Below are 16,118 nucleotides of genomic sequence, written 5' to 3'. Positions count from 1 at the left end.
ATTGCTGCAAAAGTTGGCTCTACAATGTATTGACTTTGGGAGGGGGGGGGGGGTTGGTGAATAGTTAGTTTTCTGTTTTTTTTTTGTCTTATTTCTTGTTTGTTTCACAATAAAAAATATTATGCATCTTCAAAGTGGTAGGCATGTTGTGTAAATCAAATGATACAAACCCCCAAAAAATCAATTTTAATTCCAGGTTGTAAGGCAACAAAATAGGAAAAATGCCAAGGGGGTGAATACTTTCGCAAGCCACTGTACGTTCACAATTTCAGTCTAGTTAACTACAATACTGCAAGAGGAAATATAATTCATTTCCAACTTTAATACTCCTGAGTGGCGCAGTGGTCTAAGGCACTGCATCGCAGCGCTAACTGTGCCACTAGAGATCCTGGTTCGAATCCAGGCTCTGTCGCAGCCGGCCGCGACCGGGAGACTCATGGGCGGCGCACAATTGGCCCAGCGTCGTCCAGGGTAGGGGAGGGAATGGCCGGCAGGGATGTAGCTCAGTTGATAGAGCATGGCATTTGCAATGCCAGGGTTGTGGGTTCGATTCCCACGGGGGGCCAGTATAAAAAAAATAAAAAAATTATATGTATTCACCAACTGTAAGTCGCTCTGGATAAGAGCGTCTGCTAAATGACTAAAATGTAAATGTTTAATGAAACAGTTCACAAGGCTGTATATAGAAAATCATTCAAATTAACAAATTTATATATATTTATTTTGGCCAAGTAAGAAAAGAGCTGAGGCAAAGGACTGCCCATGTTTTCACCTTGTTACATCCTCCTCCACATTTTGTCCATTCTCATCTGCTTTTGAACAGGGCATATAGGACCTTCAAGGTGTCTCTCACCTCCTGGGAGACTATATCTAGGAGAGATGCAGTCAGAGACACATGAATTGATTAGAGTCATTGATTTATGATTTGACAGCACTCACAACCACTGAAGCGTTGATAATGGAGGTCAGGTGTGTGCATTTAGCGACATTGGCACAAAAAGTAAAATGCAGCATTTAATGATGCAAAATGCATCATACCAGCTGTATTTCTGTATTTTGAAAGTTACATATCTTGAAAACTTGATTGCTGACATGCAAAACATTTTGGGACTATACCAACAATGGACTAATGAAACAAATACCAAAATATAGTTTTTGGGTGGAGTTTTCCTTTAAAGTGGGTCACATAATATAACCAAAAACAAGATTAGATTAATTCTAATCAACAATTCAATGGTAATATTAGATCCAACAATATCACTCTTCCCTCTGTGATAATTATTATTGAAATATAATGCACAATAATTAAATGAATGCACTATTAAGATGGATGCAAGCTCCTGCTAACCTAATTAATGCACACACTGGAGTGTGCCTGTAGATCTGGAGCAGAGGGATTCCTAATGCCATCACAGAGATTAGCCCGTAATTAAAAGGATGCTAAAAAACTAATTAAATCAGCCACTTGTTCCTGGGTTGAATGAATTGAGCCAGTCCAACCATTAACCGTTATTAACTTAAAGCTTTACTTTTAAATTACGGGTTATGCTGCCAGGCAAATTAACCAGCTTATTTCATTATTACAAAGAAAGTAAATGCTCAGAGCTTCTTTATTCCCAAAAATATTTCAGAGGCATAATCTAGAAAACACACACTATCTATCTCTTTCTCTCTCTCTTTTTCTTCCACTATCTCCCTTTCTTAATCCTCTCTCACTCCCTCCCTCCTACTGATGGCATAGTTTCAGTAGCCTGGCTCGAAGTATCAGTATCTTGATTATCTAAGTCTGCACCGCTCTCTTTTGCTAATAGTCTCTCTCTCTCTCTCTTTCTAATAGTCTCTCTCTCTCTCTCTTTCTAATAGTCTCTCTCTCTCTCTCTTTCTAATAGTCTCTCTCTCTCTCTCTTTCTAATAGTCTCTCTCTCTCTCTTTTTCTAATAGTCTCTCTCTCTTTTTCTAATAGTCTCTCTCTCTTTTTCTAATAGTCTCTCTCTCTTTTTCTAATAGTCTCTCTCTCTTTTTCTAATAGTCTCTCTCTCTCTCTCTCTCTCTCTCTCTCTCTCTCTCTCTCTCTCTCTCTCTCTCTCTCTCTCTCTCTCTCTCTCTCTCTCTCTCTCTCTCTCTCTCTCTCTCTCTCTCTCTCTCTCTCTCTCTCTCTCTCTCTCTCTCTCTCTCTCTCTCTCTCTCTCTCTCTCTCTCTCTCTCTCCTCTCTCTCTCTCTCTCTCTCTCTCTCTCTCTCTCTCTCTCTCTCTCTCTCTCTCTCTCTCTCTCTCTCTCTCTCTCTCTCTCTCTCTCTCTCTCTCTCTCGTCAGTTTGGCATTGCAGTATGGTGGATAAAGGTTAACTCCCAGCCAGTGTCTATCATCAGCCAACAGATAAAGTGACATTCTCCCTTTGAGGTTTCAAGCCTGAGAGAGCCTCGAAATGAATGATTATGACCTCAGAGTGGGTCTCAGTCCCAAATGGCACCCTATTCCCTATGTAGTGTACTACTTTTAATCAGGGTTCATATGGCTCTGGTCAAAAAGTAGTGCAGTATGTAGGGAATAGGGTGCCATTTGGGACAAGCCCTTTAGCCAATCATCCAGAGCAATAATCATATTCATTCATATTCCAACGGAATCCCAGCTCTCCCTCAGAACACTACTCATATCCCCATGCATACACACTAAGAAAAGAGGGTTCCTCAAGGGTTCTTTGGAAATGGTTATGGTCGTTTGAGCCCTTAAATGGTTATTTGCAGTTCACAAAATAGTTCTTTGCTCTTTTAGTGACAATTCAAATGTAGGGGCGGCGGCTCATTCAAATATTTTGGGGAGTGGTTTAAAGCACCATACAGGTTTCATTTAGAACCTTATGAGCATTGTTCTTTATAGAACCTTCAAAAAAGGTTATGTATAGCACCATGGTTACAAGCCAAAGAAGCCTTATTTGGCACTACATATAACCATTTGTTCTAGTGTGTAGTGATGGGGCTTAATTCAAACTATCAGCACAAATCTTGGCTCCCACTTGACATATGAACTGTCTGTGGCATACCACTATCGCCCAGATAAATGCCTTTGATACAGGAAATCTTCTAAATTAGTTTGACATTACTGTCTCACAGTGCAATTTCTGTGCTGTGGAAATTACAGCCCTGAGCAATCTTGGTAAAATTCCTATTTCAAAGATATATCAACTTACAGTACATGTGGCTGTGGTATTTTTGATATTCTCCTCAGGCTGCTACTGTAAGTACACTGTCACCAGACCCATTTGACTCCAAGTTGGTGTGAGGATATACTGTAGGTAGGTCAACAATGGGTGCCACAGAATATGAACACCCTTACTGTACCTTGGGGGTCAACATTTGGCATGGGTAGCTCTATGTCATTCAGGAGGTCCAGATAAACCACAGAGAGGGATAATCATATATGCCATTTAGCTGACGCTTTTATCCAAAGCGAGTCATGCATGCAAACATTTTCCACATGGGTGGCACCCAGTGGGAATTGAACCCACGATCCTGCCGTTGCAGGCGACATTCTCTACCATCTGAGCCACATAATGAAATTAGTGGCATAGCACACCATGACATATTCAGATGACTGACACCTGGGCAATGTAAATGCACTCATGTGCAGCTTCTCAATCTCACAAAGGAGTAAAGTCAATAACCTGATACATACTATAGGTCAGAGCCATGTACTCCTCTGTATGGATTTGAGATGATTAACAAATTGGATCTCAACTCATTGTTCTACTGCTGTCGTCTTCAATAGAGTAAAGGTGTAGAGTATTATTGTAGGCCCAAATGTGATATTTGTTCCATTCATCGTATAATACGTCAGCTCCGCCCTTACCATTGAGTCAAACAATCACATCAATTATTCCTTTGAAGCACGAGCTGCCTCCAGATTCATCCTGTCAACCTGCCTCTGAGTCCTAGAACATGTATGAGATCCTTACCATCTCAATGTTATTGACTGGGGTGAGGTTGAAGTCATGGAGTGGAACAAATAAACACTCCAACTGTCCAATCAGCAGGAGGAGAATCACACCGTCTGCAAACTACACAGATAAAGAAAGAACACCATCCGTTGATCTTACCCAATTGGGGCTGGTGTTATATAACAGAAAGAAAATTGATTGATTCCTTTTTAATTCACACCATTGGTAGTGATCAATACCCATCCAAACAGAATGGCCAAAGCCTTTCTACAGTAAACGTACCTGTTTCTCCATGTCTGTCACCTGTAGACCAAGGGTTGACATTATCCTGTTGACAAAGTGCATGATGGCCTAAAATAGAAAGATATAATATTACAGAGCTATCTCATTAAAAATATGTTGGCATTTAACCATTACAACAACAACATTCAAAGTCACTATTTTGTCAGACTCTAATGAGAACATATTGAAGTTGTATAGGGTCGGTGCAATGCTCAGTCAATCAGACACAGTAAAAGCGATCAGGGGCATGTATATGTATTATTCATGCTGTCACACATCTCATTTACATAGCACCCTTGCACAGAAATCAGCCTCACCCTGAATCAGGACCAGTATAGAAATAAAATAAAATAAAAATGTATTTGTCACATGCTTCGTAAACAACAGGTGTAGACTAACAGTGAAATGCTTACTTACGGGTCCTTTTTCAACAATGCAGAGTTAAAGATAAAAAATCAAAATGAACTAGAAATAGTGACACAAGAAATAAATGCACAGTGAATAATGAATAACAATAGTGAGTAAAAATAACATGGCTATATACAGGGAGTACCAGTACCGAGTCGATGTGCTGAGGTAAGTGATAATTGAGGTAGCTATGTACATGTACTGTAGGTAAGGTTAAAGTGACTAGGCAACAGGATAGATAATAGACAGTAGCAGCAGCAGGTAGCCATTTGATTATCTATTTAGCAGTCTTATGGCTTGGGGGTAGAAGCTGTTCAGGGTCCTGTTGGTTCCAGACTTGGTGCACTGGTACCGCTTGCCGTGCGGTAGCAGAGAGAACAGTGTGTGGCTGGAGTCTTTGACACTTCTGTTGACATACAGTACATGTATATATGTAAGATACAGTGAAGTGAGAGCACAACTTTTTTGAATAGGAGATTTTACTTTTAAGGTTGATTTCCAGATGTAGGCTCTTCATTTGAGCCAGATTGCTATAGCAGGAAAATAATTATGCAACGGGAAATGTGAATTATTATGTGGATTATAATAAGAGGAAATGTTTTCTTTAGGACAAATCAATGTTAAAGTGGATATGACAAACTTTAGAAGCCTTTTTAAAACCTTGAATACACTACATGTTAGCATTTCCTGCTGTGCTGGAAAATTCTCAGCAACAAAAGATCCTACATCTGTAGGGTAGAGTACCATATATTTGAGACCAAACTCACCTCCAACAGGACGACTTCCAATCTGACGTTTGGAGGAAGCTCCAAATCAGGCTGGAAGCACCTCACCATGGCAACCAGAAGATGGAGAGTGGCCAGCAAGTCTTTGTTGTGGATGATTGACAGAGAAGGAGGAAGGGGAATATAGAGGAGAGTCAACCTGCTCTAACACCAAACCAAAACCCCATGCAGTCAATCTTGTTGGCACCACAACACAAACTATTCTCCAGCACCTCTGATGATTAACATTGCACCCTGTAGGGCTGGATTTTCCGCTACAATCATCCTTCTCAGTAGGTGTCAGCAGACAGGCAGCACCCTGGGGTTAACATCACCATCAAACCTATTGGAGAGTCCCTTAGCGAAATATGGCTCTGAGGGGAACAGTTCTAGATTGCAGCGTCATATTCCATTCTAAGCCTACAGGGGGCGTCCTAAGGACTTGTTTTTGTTTGCGGAGATGAATTATGAATGTAACTCACGATTGACGCTCCACCTGGTGAGAGAGCTGTCCTGCAGCCCGTTTCTCATTCAGAGCCTCCAGGATGACCTCCAGCTTGCGTGTCTGAGCAGCTCTGGTCACTGCTATCTCCTCCACAGACAGATGCACTCCAGCTAACCTCCCTATGAACAGCACAGGTACAGGCCAAGCACATACAGGCAGTGTATGTGTGTGTGTGTGTATTGTGTGTGTGTGTGTGTGTGTGTGTGTGTGTGTGTGTGTGTGTGTCTCACCTAGGAGAGGATGGAGGATCAAACCATCAAAGATATCCTCTTCCAGACTCTGCACCATGATGTGTTCCTCTTTCAAAGTGCTGTTGATCCAGTCAACCAACACCTGCAGAGACCAGGGTTCACTATTAAAGTCAGTTATATTGAGTGATATTAATAACTGGGTGCTATAATTCTGTACTTGTACTTTTTGGATGACATGGTACCAGTAATGCCTGGCAAAAACCAAACTCTGCATTCCACAGTATCACATCATACCAAAGGTCAAGCATGGTGGTGGTGGTGTGATGGTTTGGGGATGCTTTGCAGCCTCAGGACCTGGACGACTTGCCTTAATAGAAGGAACCATGAATTCTGCTCTGTATCAGAGAATTCTACAGGAGAATGTCAGACCATCTGTCTGTGAGCTGAAGCTGAAGCGCAGCTGGGTCATGCAGCAAGACAATGATCCAAAACACACAATCAAGTCTACATGAAAATTGCTAAAAAGCAACAAATTGGAAGTTTTGGAATGGCCTAGTCAAAGTCCAGACCTAATCCCAATTGAGATGTTGTGGCAGGACTTGAAACGAGCAGTTCATGCTTGAAAACCCACACGTCACTGAGTTAAAGCAGTTCTAAATGTAAGAGTGGGCCAAAATTCCTCCACAGCGACGTGAGAGACTGATCAACAACTACAAGAAGCATTTGGTTGGAGTCATTGCAGCTAAAGGTGGTACAACCAGTTATTGAGTGTAAGAGGGCAATTACTTTTTCACACAGGGGAATTGGGTGTTGCATAACTTTGTTTATGAAATAAATATGTAATTGTTGTGTTATTTGTTCACTTATGTTCCCTTTATCTAATATTAGGTTTTGGTTGAAGATCTGATAACATTCAGTATCACAAATATGCAAAAGTGGAGAAAATTAGAAAGGGGGCAAATACTTTTTCATAGCACTGTATATATATTTGTCACGATCGTCATCTACAGAGGAGGACCAAGGCGCAGCGTTGAATGCGAACATTTTATTAAATGAATGAACACACGAACAAAACCAACAAAACGAAAACGTGACGTCCCTGGTTACAACACGAACCAACACGGAACAAGAAACCACAAACACAAAGTGAAAAGACGGACAGTTAAATATGGCTCCCAATCAGAGACAACCAGCTGACACTCGTTGCCTCTGATTGGGAGCCACTCAGGCCAACATAGAAATACAAACATAGAATTACACACCCTGGCTCAACATAACAGTGTCCCCAGAGCCAGGGCGTGACAGTACCCCCCCCTAAAGGCGCGGACTCCGACCGCGCCAACTAAATACCACAGGGGAGGGACCGGGTGGGCACTCCGCCTTGGCGGCGGATCCGGCTCGGGCCTGATCCCCACTCCCTCTCCAACCCCCAAAGTACCCCTGGTCCGGTCTGGCCCCGCTGGCCGGAGCTGGACTGCACACTGATGGAGCGGATTGCTCTAGCTCCGGCGTAACGCATCTGACCGGTGCCGGACCAGGCACCAGTGGAACAGGCACGGGCCGTGCCGGACCGACGACGCACACCACTGGCTTGGTGTGGGGAACAGGCACGGGCCGTGCTGAACTGACGACGCACACCACTGGCTTGGTGTGGGGAGCAGGAGCGGGCCGGACAGGGCTGACGAAACGCACCACTGACTTGGTGCGGGGAGCAGGCCGGGCCGAGCTGGCGACACGCACCGTAGACTTGGTGCGGGGAGCAGGAACGGGCCGAGCCGAGCTGACGAAACGCACCACAGACTTGGTGCGGGGAGCAGGAATGGGCCGGACTGGGCTGGCGACGCGCACCACAGACTTGGTGCGGGGAGCAGGAGCGGGCCGGACCGGGCTGACGAAGCGCACCACTGACTTGGTACGGGGAGCAGGAATGGGCCGGGCCGAGCTGGCGATGCGCACCGTAGACTTGGTGCGAGTGGCAGGAACAGGCCGGACCGTACTGGGAACACACACCACTGGCCCTACGTGGGGATCAGGAACAGGCCGGACCGGACTGGCAACACACGCCAGTACCTCTCGCCGTGCCTCTACATCTTCCACCCCCTCTTCGACCAGTGGCCCCCGTAACCTGGCGGCCTCCTCTGCCAATCCGCTGGGCCGCTCTGCCGCGGTCTCCTGCTGGCCCGTCGTCCACGGCGTTAGCCCCCCCCTAAAAAAATTCTGGGCGTCTCCCCTACCCGTGGACCAGGTCTCCATGTCCCTCGCCAGCCTTTCGCCCTTCTGCCATAATGTCAAGCCCTTCTCTTCCTCACTCGGCTTGACCCAGTCGAGGAGGCGAAGGAGATCTGTTAGGGATCTCCCTGGCGATGGCTCCTGGACACGCTGCTTGGTCACATCTTGGTGGTTTCTTCTGTCACGATCGTCATCTACAGAGGAGGACCAAGGCGCAGCGTTGAATGCGAACATTTTATTAAATGAATGAACACACGAACAAAACCAACAAAACGAAAACGTGACGTCCCTGGTTACAACACGAACCAACACGGAACAAGAAACCACAAACACAAAGTGAAAAGACAGACAGTTAAATATGGCTCCCAATCAGAGACAACCAGCTGACACTCGTTGCCTCTGATTGGGAGCCACTCAGGCCAACATAGAAATACAAACATAGAATTACACACCCTGGCTCAACATAACAGTGTCCCCAGAGCCAGGGCGTGACAATATTATCTAGCTGGCTAGCATTTATGTAGCCCAGGCAGCCGATAGTGGGCCCTAGATCTGCACTATCATCTAGTGTGCATTCCCAGTAATACACTTGAGTCCCCCGTGGACCGGCTCGTACATAAAGCATCCTCCATTCAGGCTGCAAAGGCATCATTTTCCTCCTTAACTAGCTTTAATGGCAAGCAGCCTAAAAAAAAACATGTGTAATGTCTTAATAAAACTCAATTTTCCACCACCATTTTCGGATTTCAGACGACTTAGGATGTTGCACATCTTGTTCAGCCAAGGGTGTGCAACATCCTAAATTGTCAGAAAATCAGAAAATGGTGGTGGAAAAATGTGTTTTATGCAATCAGAACACAATGTGGCTTTTGTGCGTCTAGACCTGTCTTTTCAATGCGATCTTTGTATTCTGATAGTAGAAGTCGCATGTAAGTGTCAAGTGTAGACGGCCATAGAATTTGCAGGGGTGTTTTCCTTTTCCATACCTTCTGCGTTTACACAGGCAGCCCAATTATGATCTTTTTTTTTCACTAATTGGTCTTTGACCAATCAGATCAGCTCTGAAAAATATCTGATGTGAATAGATCTGATATGATTGGTCAAAAGACCAATTAGTGGAAAAAATATCAGAATTGAGCTGCCTGTGTAATCACAGCCATTTAGGCCTATACTATGTTATAAACACAGCAATAATTAGATTTTACTTTAATTTATTCCAGAAGTATATTTTCTATTTCAAATCCTCTTTGAGAGTCTAGGGAGAAGGTCGGCATCCACATCTACTGCCTTGCCATAGCAACGACTTTCTGATCTGTCTACCATCCTCTCTGATACTTTCATTATTATTTTATTTGTAAGGTATTTTCTGTGTAGCAATTATCTTCTGCCCATATCACCACGGGTACCACGGTCCTACAGAATAGTAGTATAATAATGTGTTATCATTGGTATAGTATAGTAGTATAATAATGTGTCATCACTGGTATAGTAGTATAATAATGTGTTATCATTGGTATAGTAGAATAATAATGTGTTATCATTGGTATAGTAGTATAATAATGTGTTATCATTGGTATAGTAGTATAATAATGTGTTATCATTGGTATAGTATAGTAGTGTAATAATGTGTTATCATTGGTATAGTATAGTAGTATAATAATGTGTTATCATTGTTATAGTATAGTAGTATAATAATGTGTTATCATTGGTATAGTGTAGTGGTATAATAATGTGTTATCATTTGTATAGTAGTATAATAATGTGTTATCATTGGTATAGTAGTATAATAATGTGTTATCATTGGTATATTAGTATAACAATGTGTTATCATTGGTATAGTATAGTAGTATAATAATGTGTTATCATTGGTATAGTATAGTAGTATAATAATGTGTTATCATTGGTATAGTATAGTAGTATAATAATGTGTTATAATTATGTGTTATCATTGGGCTTTGATGATGGATGATCATTTGAGGATAATAACTTGGTTGGTGGTGGGAAGTGAATTGTAAAACAAGGGTCAGTCTTACCGCTTTCAACTTCTCAACTTTGGGATCTTTCAAATATGAAAATATGATATCCAAAAGATGACCTGAGCTGGAATACAGTTGAATGCAGACTTACCCTAGAAAGATCCAACATCCTCGGGGTCTTTCCCCTTCTGCATATCAGGAAAATCCTCCATATCCCCTCTGGTGAGCAAGATATCAACTGACTGTACCTGGAATCAGTGTAGCCTACGGTTTCAATAATATTTCAGTAATACAGTGAGGGAAAAAAGTATTTGATCCCCTGCTGATTTTGTACGTTTGCCCACTGACAAAGACATGATCAGTCTATAATTTTAATGGTAGGTTTATTTGAACAGTGAGAGACAGAATAACAACAAAAAAATCCAGAAAAACGCATGTCAAAAATTTTATAAATTGATTTGCATTTTAATGAGGGAATTAAGTATTTGACCCCTCTGCAAAACATGACTTAGTACTTGGTGGCAAAATCCTTGTTGGCAATCACAGAGGTCAGACATTTCTTGTAGTTGGCCACCAGGTTTGCACACATCTCAGGAGGGATTTTGTCCCACTCCTCTTTGCAGATCTTCTCCAAGTCATTACGTTTTCGAGCCTGACGTTTGGCAACTCGAACCTTCAGCTCCCTCCACAGATTTTCTATGGGATTAAGATCTGGAGACTGGTTAGGCCACTCCAGGACCTTAATGTGCTTATTCTTGAGCCACTCCTTTGTTGCCTTGGCCGTGTGTTTTGGGTCATTGTCATGCTGGAATACCCATCCACGACCCATTTTCAATGCCCTGGCTGAGGGAAGGAGGTTCTCACCCAATTGACGTTGAATTGACGTCTGTGCCCAGTGGGATGACACTGACACCGCAGTGGAGAAGGTGAAAAGCTTCAAGTTCCTCGGCGTACATATCACTGACGATCTGAAATGGTCCCCCCACACAGACAGTGTGGTGAAGAAGGCGCAACAGCACCTCTTCAACCGCAGGAGGCTGAAGAAATTTGGCTTGGCACCTAAAACCCTCACAAACTTTTACAGATGCACAATTGAGAGCATCCTGTCGGGCTGTATCACCGCCTGGTATGGCAACTGCAACGCCCGCAACAGCAGGGCTCTCCAGAGGGTGGTGCGGTCTGCCCAACGCATCACCGGGGGCAAACTACCTGCCCTCCAGGACATCTACAGCACCCGGTGTCACAGGAAGGCCAAAAAGATAATCAAGAACAACAACCACCCGAGCCACGGCCTGCTCACCCCGCTATCATCCAGAAGGCGAGGTCAGTACAGGTGCATCAAAGCTGGGACCGAGAGACTGAAAAACAGCTTCTATCTCAAGGTCATCAGACTGTTAAATAGCTATTACTAGGCGGCTTCCACCCGGTTACGTAATCCTGCACCTTAGAGGCTTCTGCCCCATATACATAGACTTGGAATCACTGGCCACTTGAATAATGTTTACATATTTTTGCTTTACTCATCTCATATGTATATACTGTATTCTATTCTACTGTATTTTAGTCTATGCCACTCCAACATTGCTCGTCCTAATATTTATATATTTCTTAATTCCATTATTTTACTTTTAGATTTGTGTGTATTGTTGTGAATCGTTAGATATTACTTCACTGTTGGAGCTAGAAACACAAGCATTTCACTACACCCACAATAACATCTGCTAAATATGTGTATGTGACCAATAACATTTGATTTGATTAGTAGCTGTATGGCTCTCTAATAACCCCTTTCACTTAGTGCCTTTGGAAGCTGTATCATGGCTGTTGTCTGTCCTCCAGCACTCCCCAATCATCTACAGAGAGAGAAGAGACAACACATTGCATATGCGCCATCTCTACGTCAGAGGAGCAGAGGAAACACACACACTCCATCAACCCGAAGAGGAAAGGGCAATTTGGAAAAGGAGAGGTAGTCATGGTTACCATTCTTTTGGCTAAACCAAAAGCCTTGTGTTGTGAGTTTCAATCTCCGCCACACTTCTGATTCACTTTGAAGACAAAGAAAGCTACCGTACATGTGAAGCACAGGAGGTTGGTGGCACCTTAATTGGGGAGGACGGGCTTGTGGTAATGGCTGGAGCGGAAGGGTATCAAATACATGGTTCCCATGTGTTTGATGCCGTTCCAATCGCTCCGTTACAGCTATTATTATGAGCCGTCCTCCCCTCAGCAGCCTCCACTGGTGTGAAGTGCATAGTTAAAACAACACATTCACCAGCTTTCTGAAATCAAACATTTATTTGTCGAAAGACAGACACGTCCAGGCAGATACATACAAGAAGGGAGGAGAGTTGTTCCCATTGAACAGCATGTCTCCTGGCGATCCAGACTTGACCACTCAATAATTTACCCATGAGTGGACTCCAGTCTCTCTCTCTCTCTCTCTCTCTCTCTCTCTCTCAGAATAATTAATATTGCACTTAAGGCGAAAGACAACAGGGTCGGCATCAAGAAATAATGCTTGAACCTGTCCACATAATCAGTCAGAGAATACTGAAATAGCACTGTTACAATTAATTTCTTTTAAAATGGATAGATACAACAGAACAATAGAAGTACACCAATAATAATATATAAAGCTTTATGAGATAGAAAATACAGCATTTTCCTCACACATAAATATATTCTTATAAAGCAGTAGTGCCTTTTTGCATGAAATTCCCACCCACACAGCAAATTCTCCAGTGTAAAAAACAAACAAAATTAACACTGAGTGTTAAATCAACATTGAAAGTGTTGAGTCTGTAGACTCATATAGACATTGGAACAGTGCTAAATTAACACACTGCATGAGTTTCAGGCCATTGTATTACTGTCACGATCGTCAGGGAGAGAAGTAGACCAATGCGCAGCGTAATGAACGAACATGTTACTTTATTATATTAAAGCACAAAACAATAAACGACTCGTGAAGTCCACGGTGACAATGACCGAACACGGAACAAAAACCCACAAACACCAAGGGAAAACAGACAGTATAAATATGGCTCCCAATCAGAGACAACCAGCCAACAGCTGACACTCGTTGCCTCTGATTGGGAGTCACTCAGGCAAACATAGAATACACAACCTAGAACACCCAACATAGAAACAGAACACATAGAATGAACACACCCTGGCTCAACATATAGAGTCCCAGAGCCAGGATGTGACAGTACCCCCCCCCCTAAAGGCGCGGACTGCGACCGCGCCTCAACAAGAGCAAAACAGGGGAGGGCTGGGTGGGCACACCTCCTCGGCGGCGGCTCCGGCCCCGGCCTTGCCCACCACCCTCCAATAAACCCCCCATAGCGCCCCCTGGTCCGGTCTGGCCCCGCTGGCTGGAGCTGACCTGGACGTAGCAGGAGCGGCTAGCTTCAGCTCCGTTGTGGAGCAGTTGAGCGGTACCTGATTTGGCACCGATGACCCAGGCACGGGTTGTGCCAGACTGACGACGCGCACCCCTGGCTTGGTGCGTGAGGCAGGAACTGACCGGACCGGGCTGACGATGCGCACCCCTGGCTTGGTGCGTAGAGCAGCAACGGGCCGGACCGGGCTGACGATGCGCACCCCTAGCTTGGTGCGTGGAGCCGGAACGGGCCTCACCGGACTGACGACTCGCACCCCTGGCTTGGTGCGTGGAGCCGGAACGGGCCTCACCGGACTGACGACTCGCAACCCCTGGCTTGGTGCGTGGAGCCGGAACGGGCCTCACCGGACTGACGACTCGCACCCCTGGCTTGGTGCGTGGAGCCGGAACGGGCCTCACCGGACTGACGACTCGCACCCCTGGCTTGGTGCGAGTAGCAGGAACGGGCCTCACCGGACTGACGACTCGCACCCCTGGCTTGGTGCGAGTAGCAGGAACGGGCTGGACCAGGCTGACGACTCGCACCCCTGGCTTGGTGCGAGTAGCAGGAACGGGCTGGACCAGGCTGACGACGCACACCGTAGGCTTGGTGCGTGGAGCAGGGACTGGCCGGACTGGGCTGGCGACGCACACCGTAGGCTTGGTGCGTGGAGCAGGAACAGGCCGGACTGGGCTGGCGACGCACACCGTAGGCTTGGGGCGTGGAGCAGGGACTGGCCGGACTGGGCTGGCGACGCACACCGTAGGCTTGGGGCGTGGAGCAGGGACAGGCCGGACTGGGCTGGCGACGCACACCGTAGGCTTGGGGCGTGGAGCAGGGACAGGCCGAACCGGGCTGTGGAGACGGATAGGAGACCTGGAGTGAAGAGCGGCCACAACCCGTCCTGGCTGAATGCCTACCCTCACACACTCTGTGTGAGGCATCCACACAGGACATACAGGGCTGTGTACCCGTACTGGCATAACAGCACGTGACACTGGAGCAGGATATCCGGGACCGCGGAGAGGCATTGGAGACCACGAGCGTTGAGCCGGCACACTCCGTCCTGGCTGCATACCCGCCTTCGCACGACACGTGCGGGGTGCTCGCACAGGACGTACAGGACTATGCCGGACCACTCGTGGCACAGAACGCCGCTCCGCATACCGCGGAACCTGCCCCGTCCCATGCTGCCATGCCTGAGTACGGGACGTTGGTTCCGCTCTCCTTCCAGGCTCCGCCAACCTGCCTTCTGGCCCCCCAAACCCGGTGGCCTCCTCTCCAAATCGCCCTGTGGCAGCCTCCTGCTGCCCAGCCGCCCATGCAGTGTGCCCCCCCCTAAAATGTTTTTGGGGTTGCCTCTCGTCCTTCCGACGATGACACTGCTGACGCCGCTGCTCCTCTCTCGCCAGGGCCTTAATCCTTGCCCATGGCCCTTTGCCCCCGAGCATGTCCTCCCAGGACCACGATTTGCCCACCTGGGCCATCGCCAGCCTCTCCATCTCCTTTCCTGGCGCTTCCTCCCATGTCCAGTCTGCCTGCTCCTGGACACGCTGCTTGGTCCTGGTATGGTGGGTTTTTCTGTCACGATCGTCAGGGAGAGAAGTAGACCAATGCGCAGCGTAATGAACGAACATGTTACTTTATTATATTAAAGCACAAAACAATAAACGACTCGTGAAGTCCACGGTGACAATGACCGAACACGGAACAAAAACCCACAAACACCAAGGGAAAACAGACAGTATAAATATGGCTCCCAATCAGAGACAACCAGCCAACAGCTGACACTCGTTGCCTCTGATTGGGAGTCACTCAGGCAAACATAGAATACACAACCTAGAACACCCAACATAGAAACAGAACACATCGAATGAACACACCCTGGCTCAACATATAGAGTCCCAGAGCCAGGGTGTGACAATTACACACACAAAAACAGTTTGATTTGTTCCTAAAGGGGTACAAACACCACTGTAGTGGTACCCTGTAAGGTCAAATAGATATTGAAACAAACAATTCTAAAAATCTACCTGCACTACAGCATGCTGGGAAATATGATAATGATGGCCGTGGTTTTGGTTCAAAGTGATGTGTATGAGTTTCAGGCCCCTGTATTACGGTAAAACTAGGCCCTCAAAATAAGGCCTTGTGAAATATGTATGGTATTTTGTTAAATAACTTTTTCTTAATGATAACACACTTGCTAAGTATCTCACTTGGTAAAGTCCATAGGACTGAAAATGGATGAATGCAACAACCATGTCTCTGTCACTAACAAATACAGTCATGGGTGGTAACTACAGTTTACTTGAAAGGCAAGGCACTCTGGGAAATATTTGAATAAGGTTTTACACTAAACAGTGTGTTAATTTAACACTGTTCCGATGTCTATATGGGTCCAAAGACTCAACACTTCCAGTGTTAATTTAACACTCTC

The 16,118-nt window shown here is 45.4% G+C and overlaps 1 protein-coding gene across 1 annotated transcript; it reads right to left on the bottom strand.

Annotated features, from left to right (window-relative positions):
* Positions 1 to 805: 805 nt before the first annotated feature.
* Positions 806 to 15,911, bottom strand: LOC121540066 (gamma-parvin-like). The gene is made up of 9 exons (XM_045207623.1): positions 15,898 to 15,911; positions 10,347 to 10,413; positions 6,124 to 6,226; positions 5,909 to 6,012; positions 5,392 to 5,553; positions 4,217 to 4,285; positions 3,953 to 4,054; positions 3,339 to 3,411; positions 806 to 870 (listed from the first exon to the last, which is right to left on the bottom strand). Exons 1-9 carry the CDS (start codon positions 15,909 to 15,911, stop codon positions 806 to 808), a joined length of 759 nt encoding a protein of 252 aa, XP_045063558.1.
* Between the last annotated feature and the right edge of the window lie 207 nt (positions 15,912 to 16,118).

Source organism: Coregonus clupeaformis, chromosome 26 (assembly GCF_020615455.1).
Source record: "Coregonus clupeaformis isolate EN_2021a chromosome 26, ASM2061545v1, whole genome shotgun sequence".
In the NCBI taxonomy this organism is placed as follows: domain Eukaryota; kingdom Metazoa; phylum Chordata; class Actinopteri; order Salmoniformes; family Salmonidae; genus Coregonus; species Coregonus clupeaformis.
The sequence above is the reverse complement of the archived record's forward strand: the minus strand, read 5'-3'. Positions and strand labels throughout refer to the sequence as shown.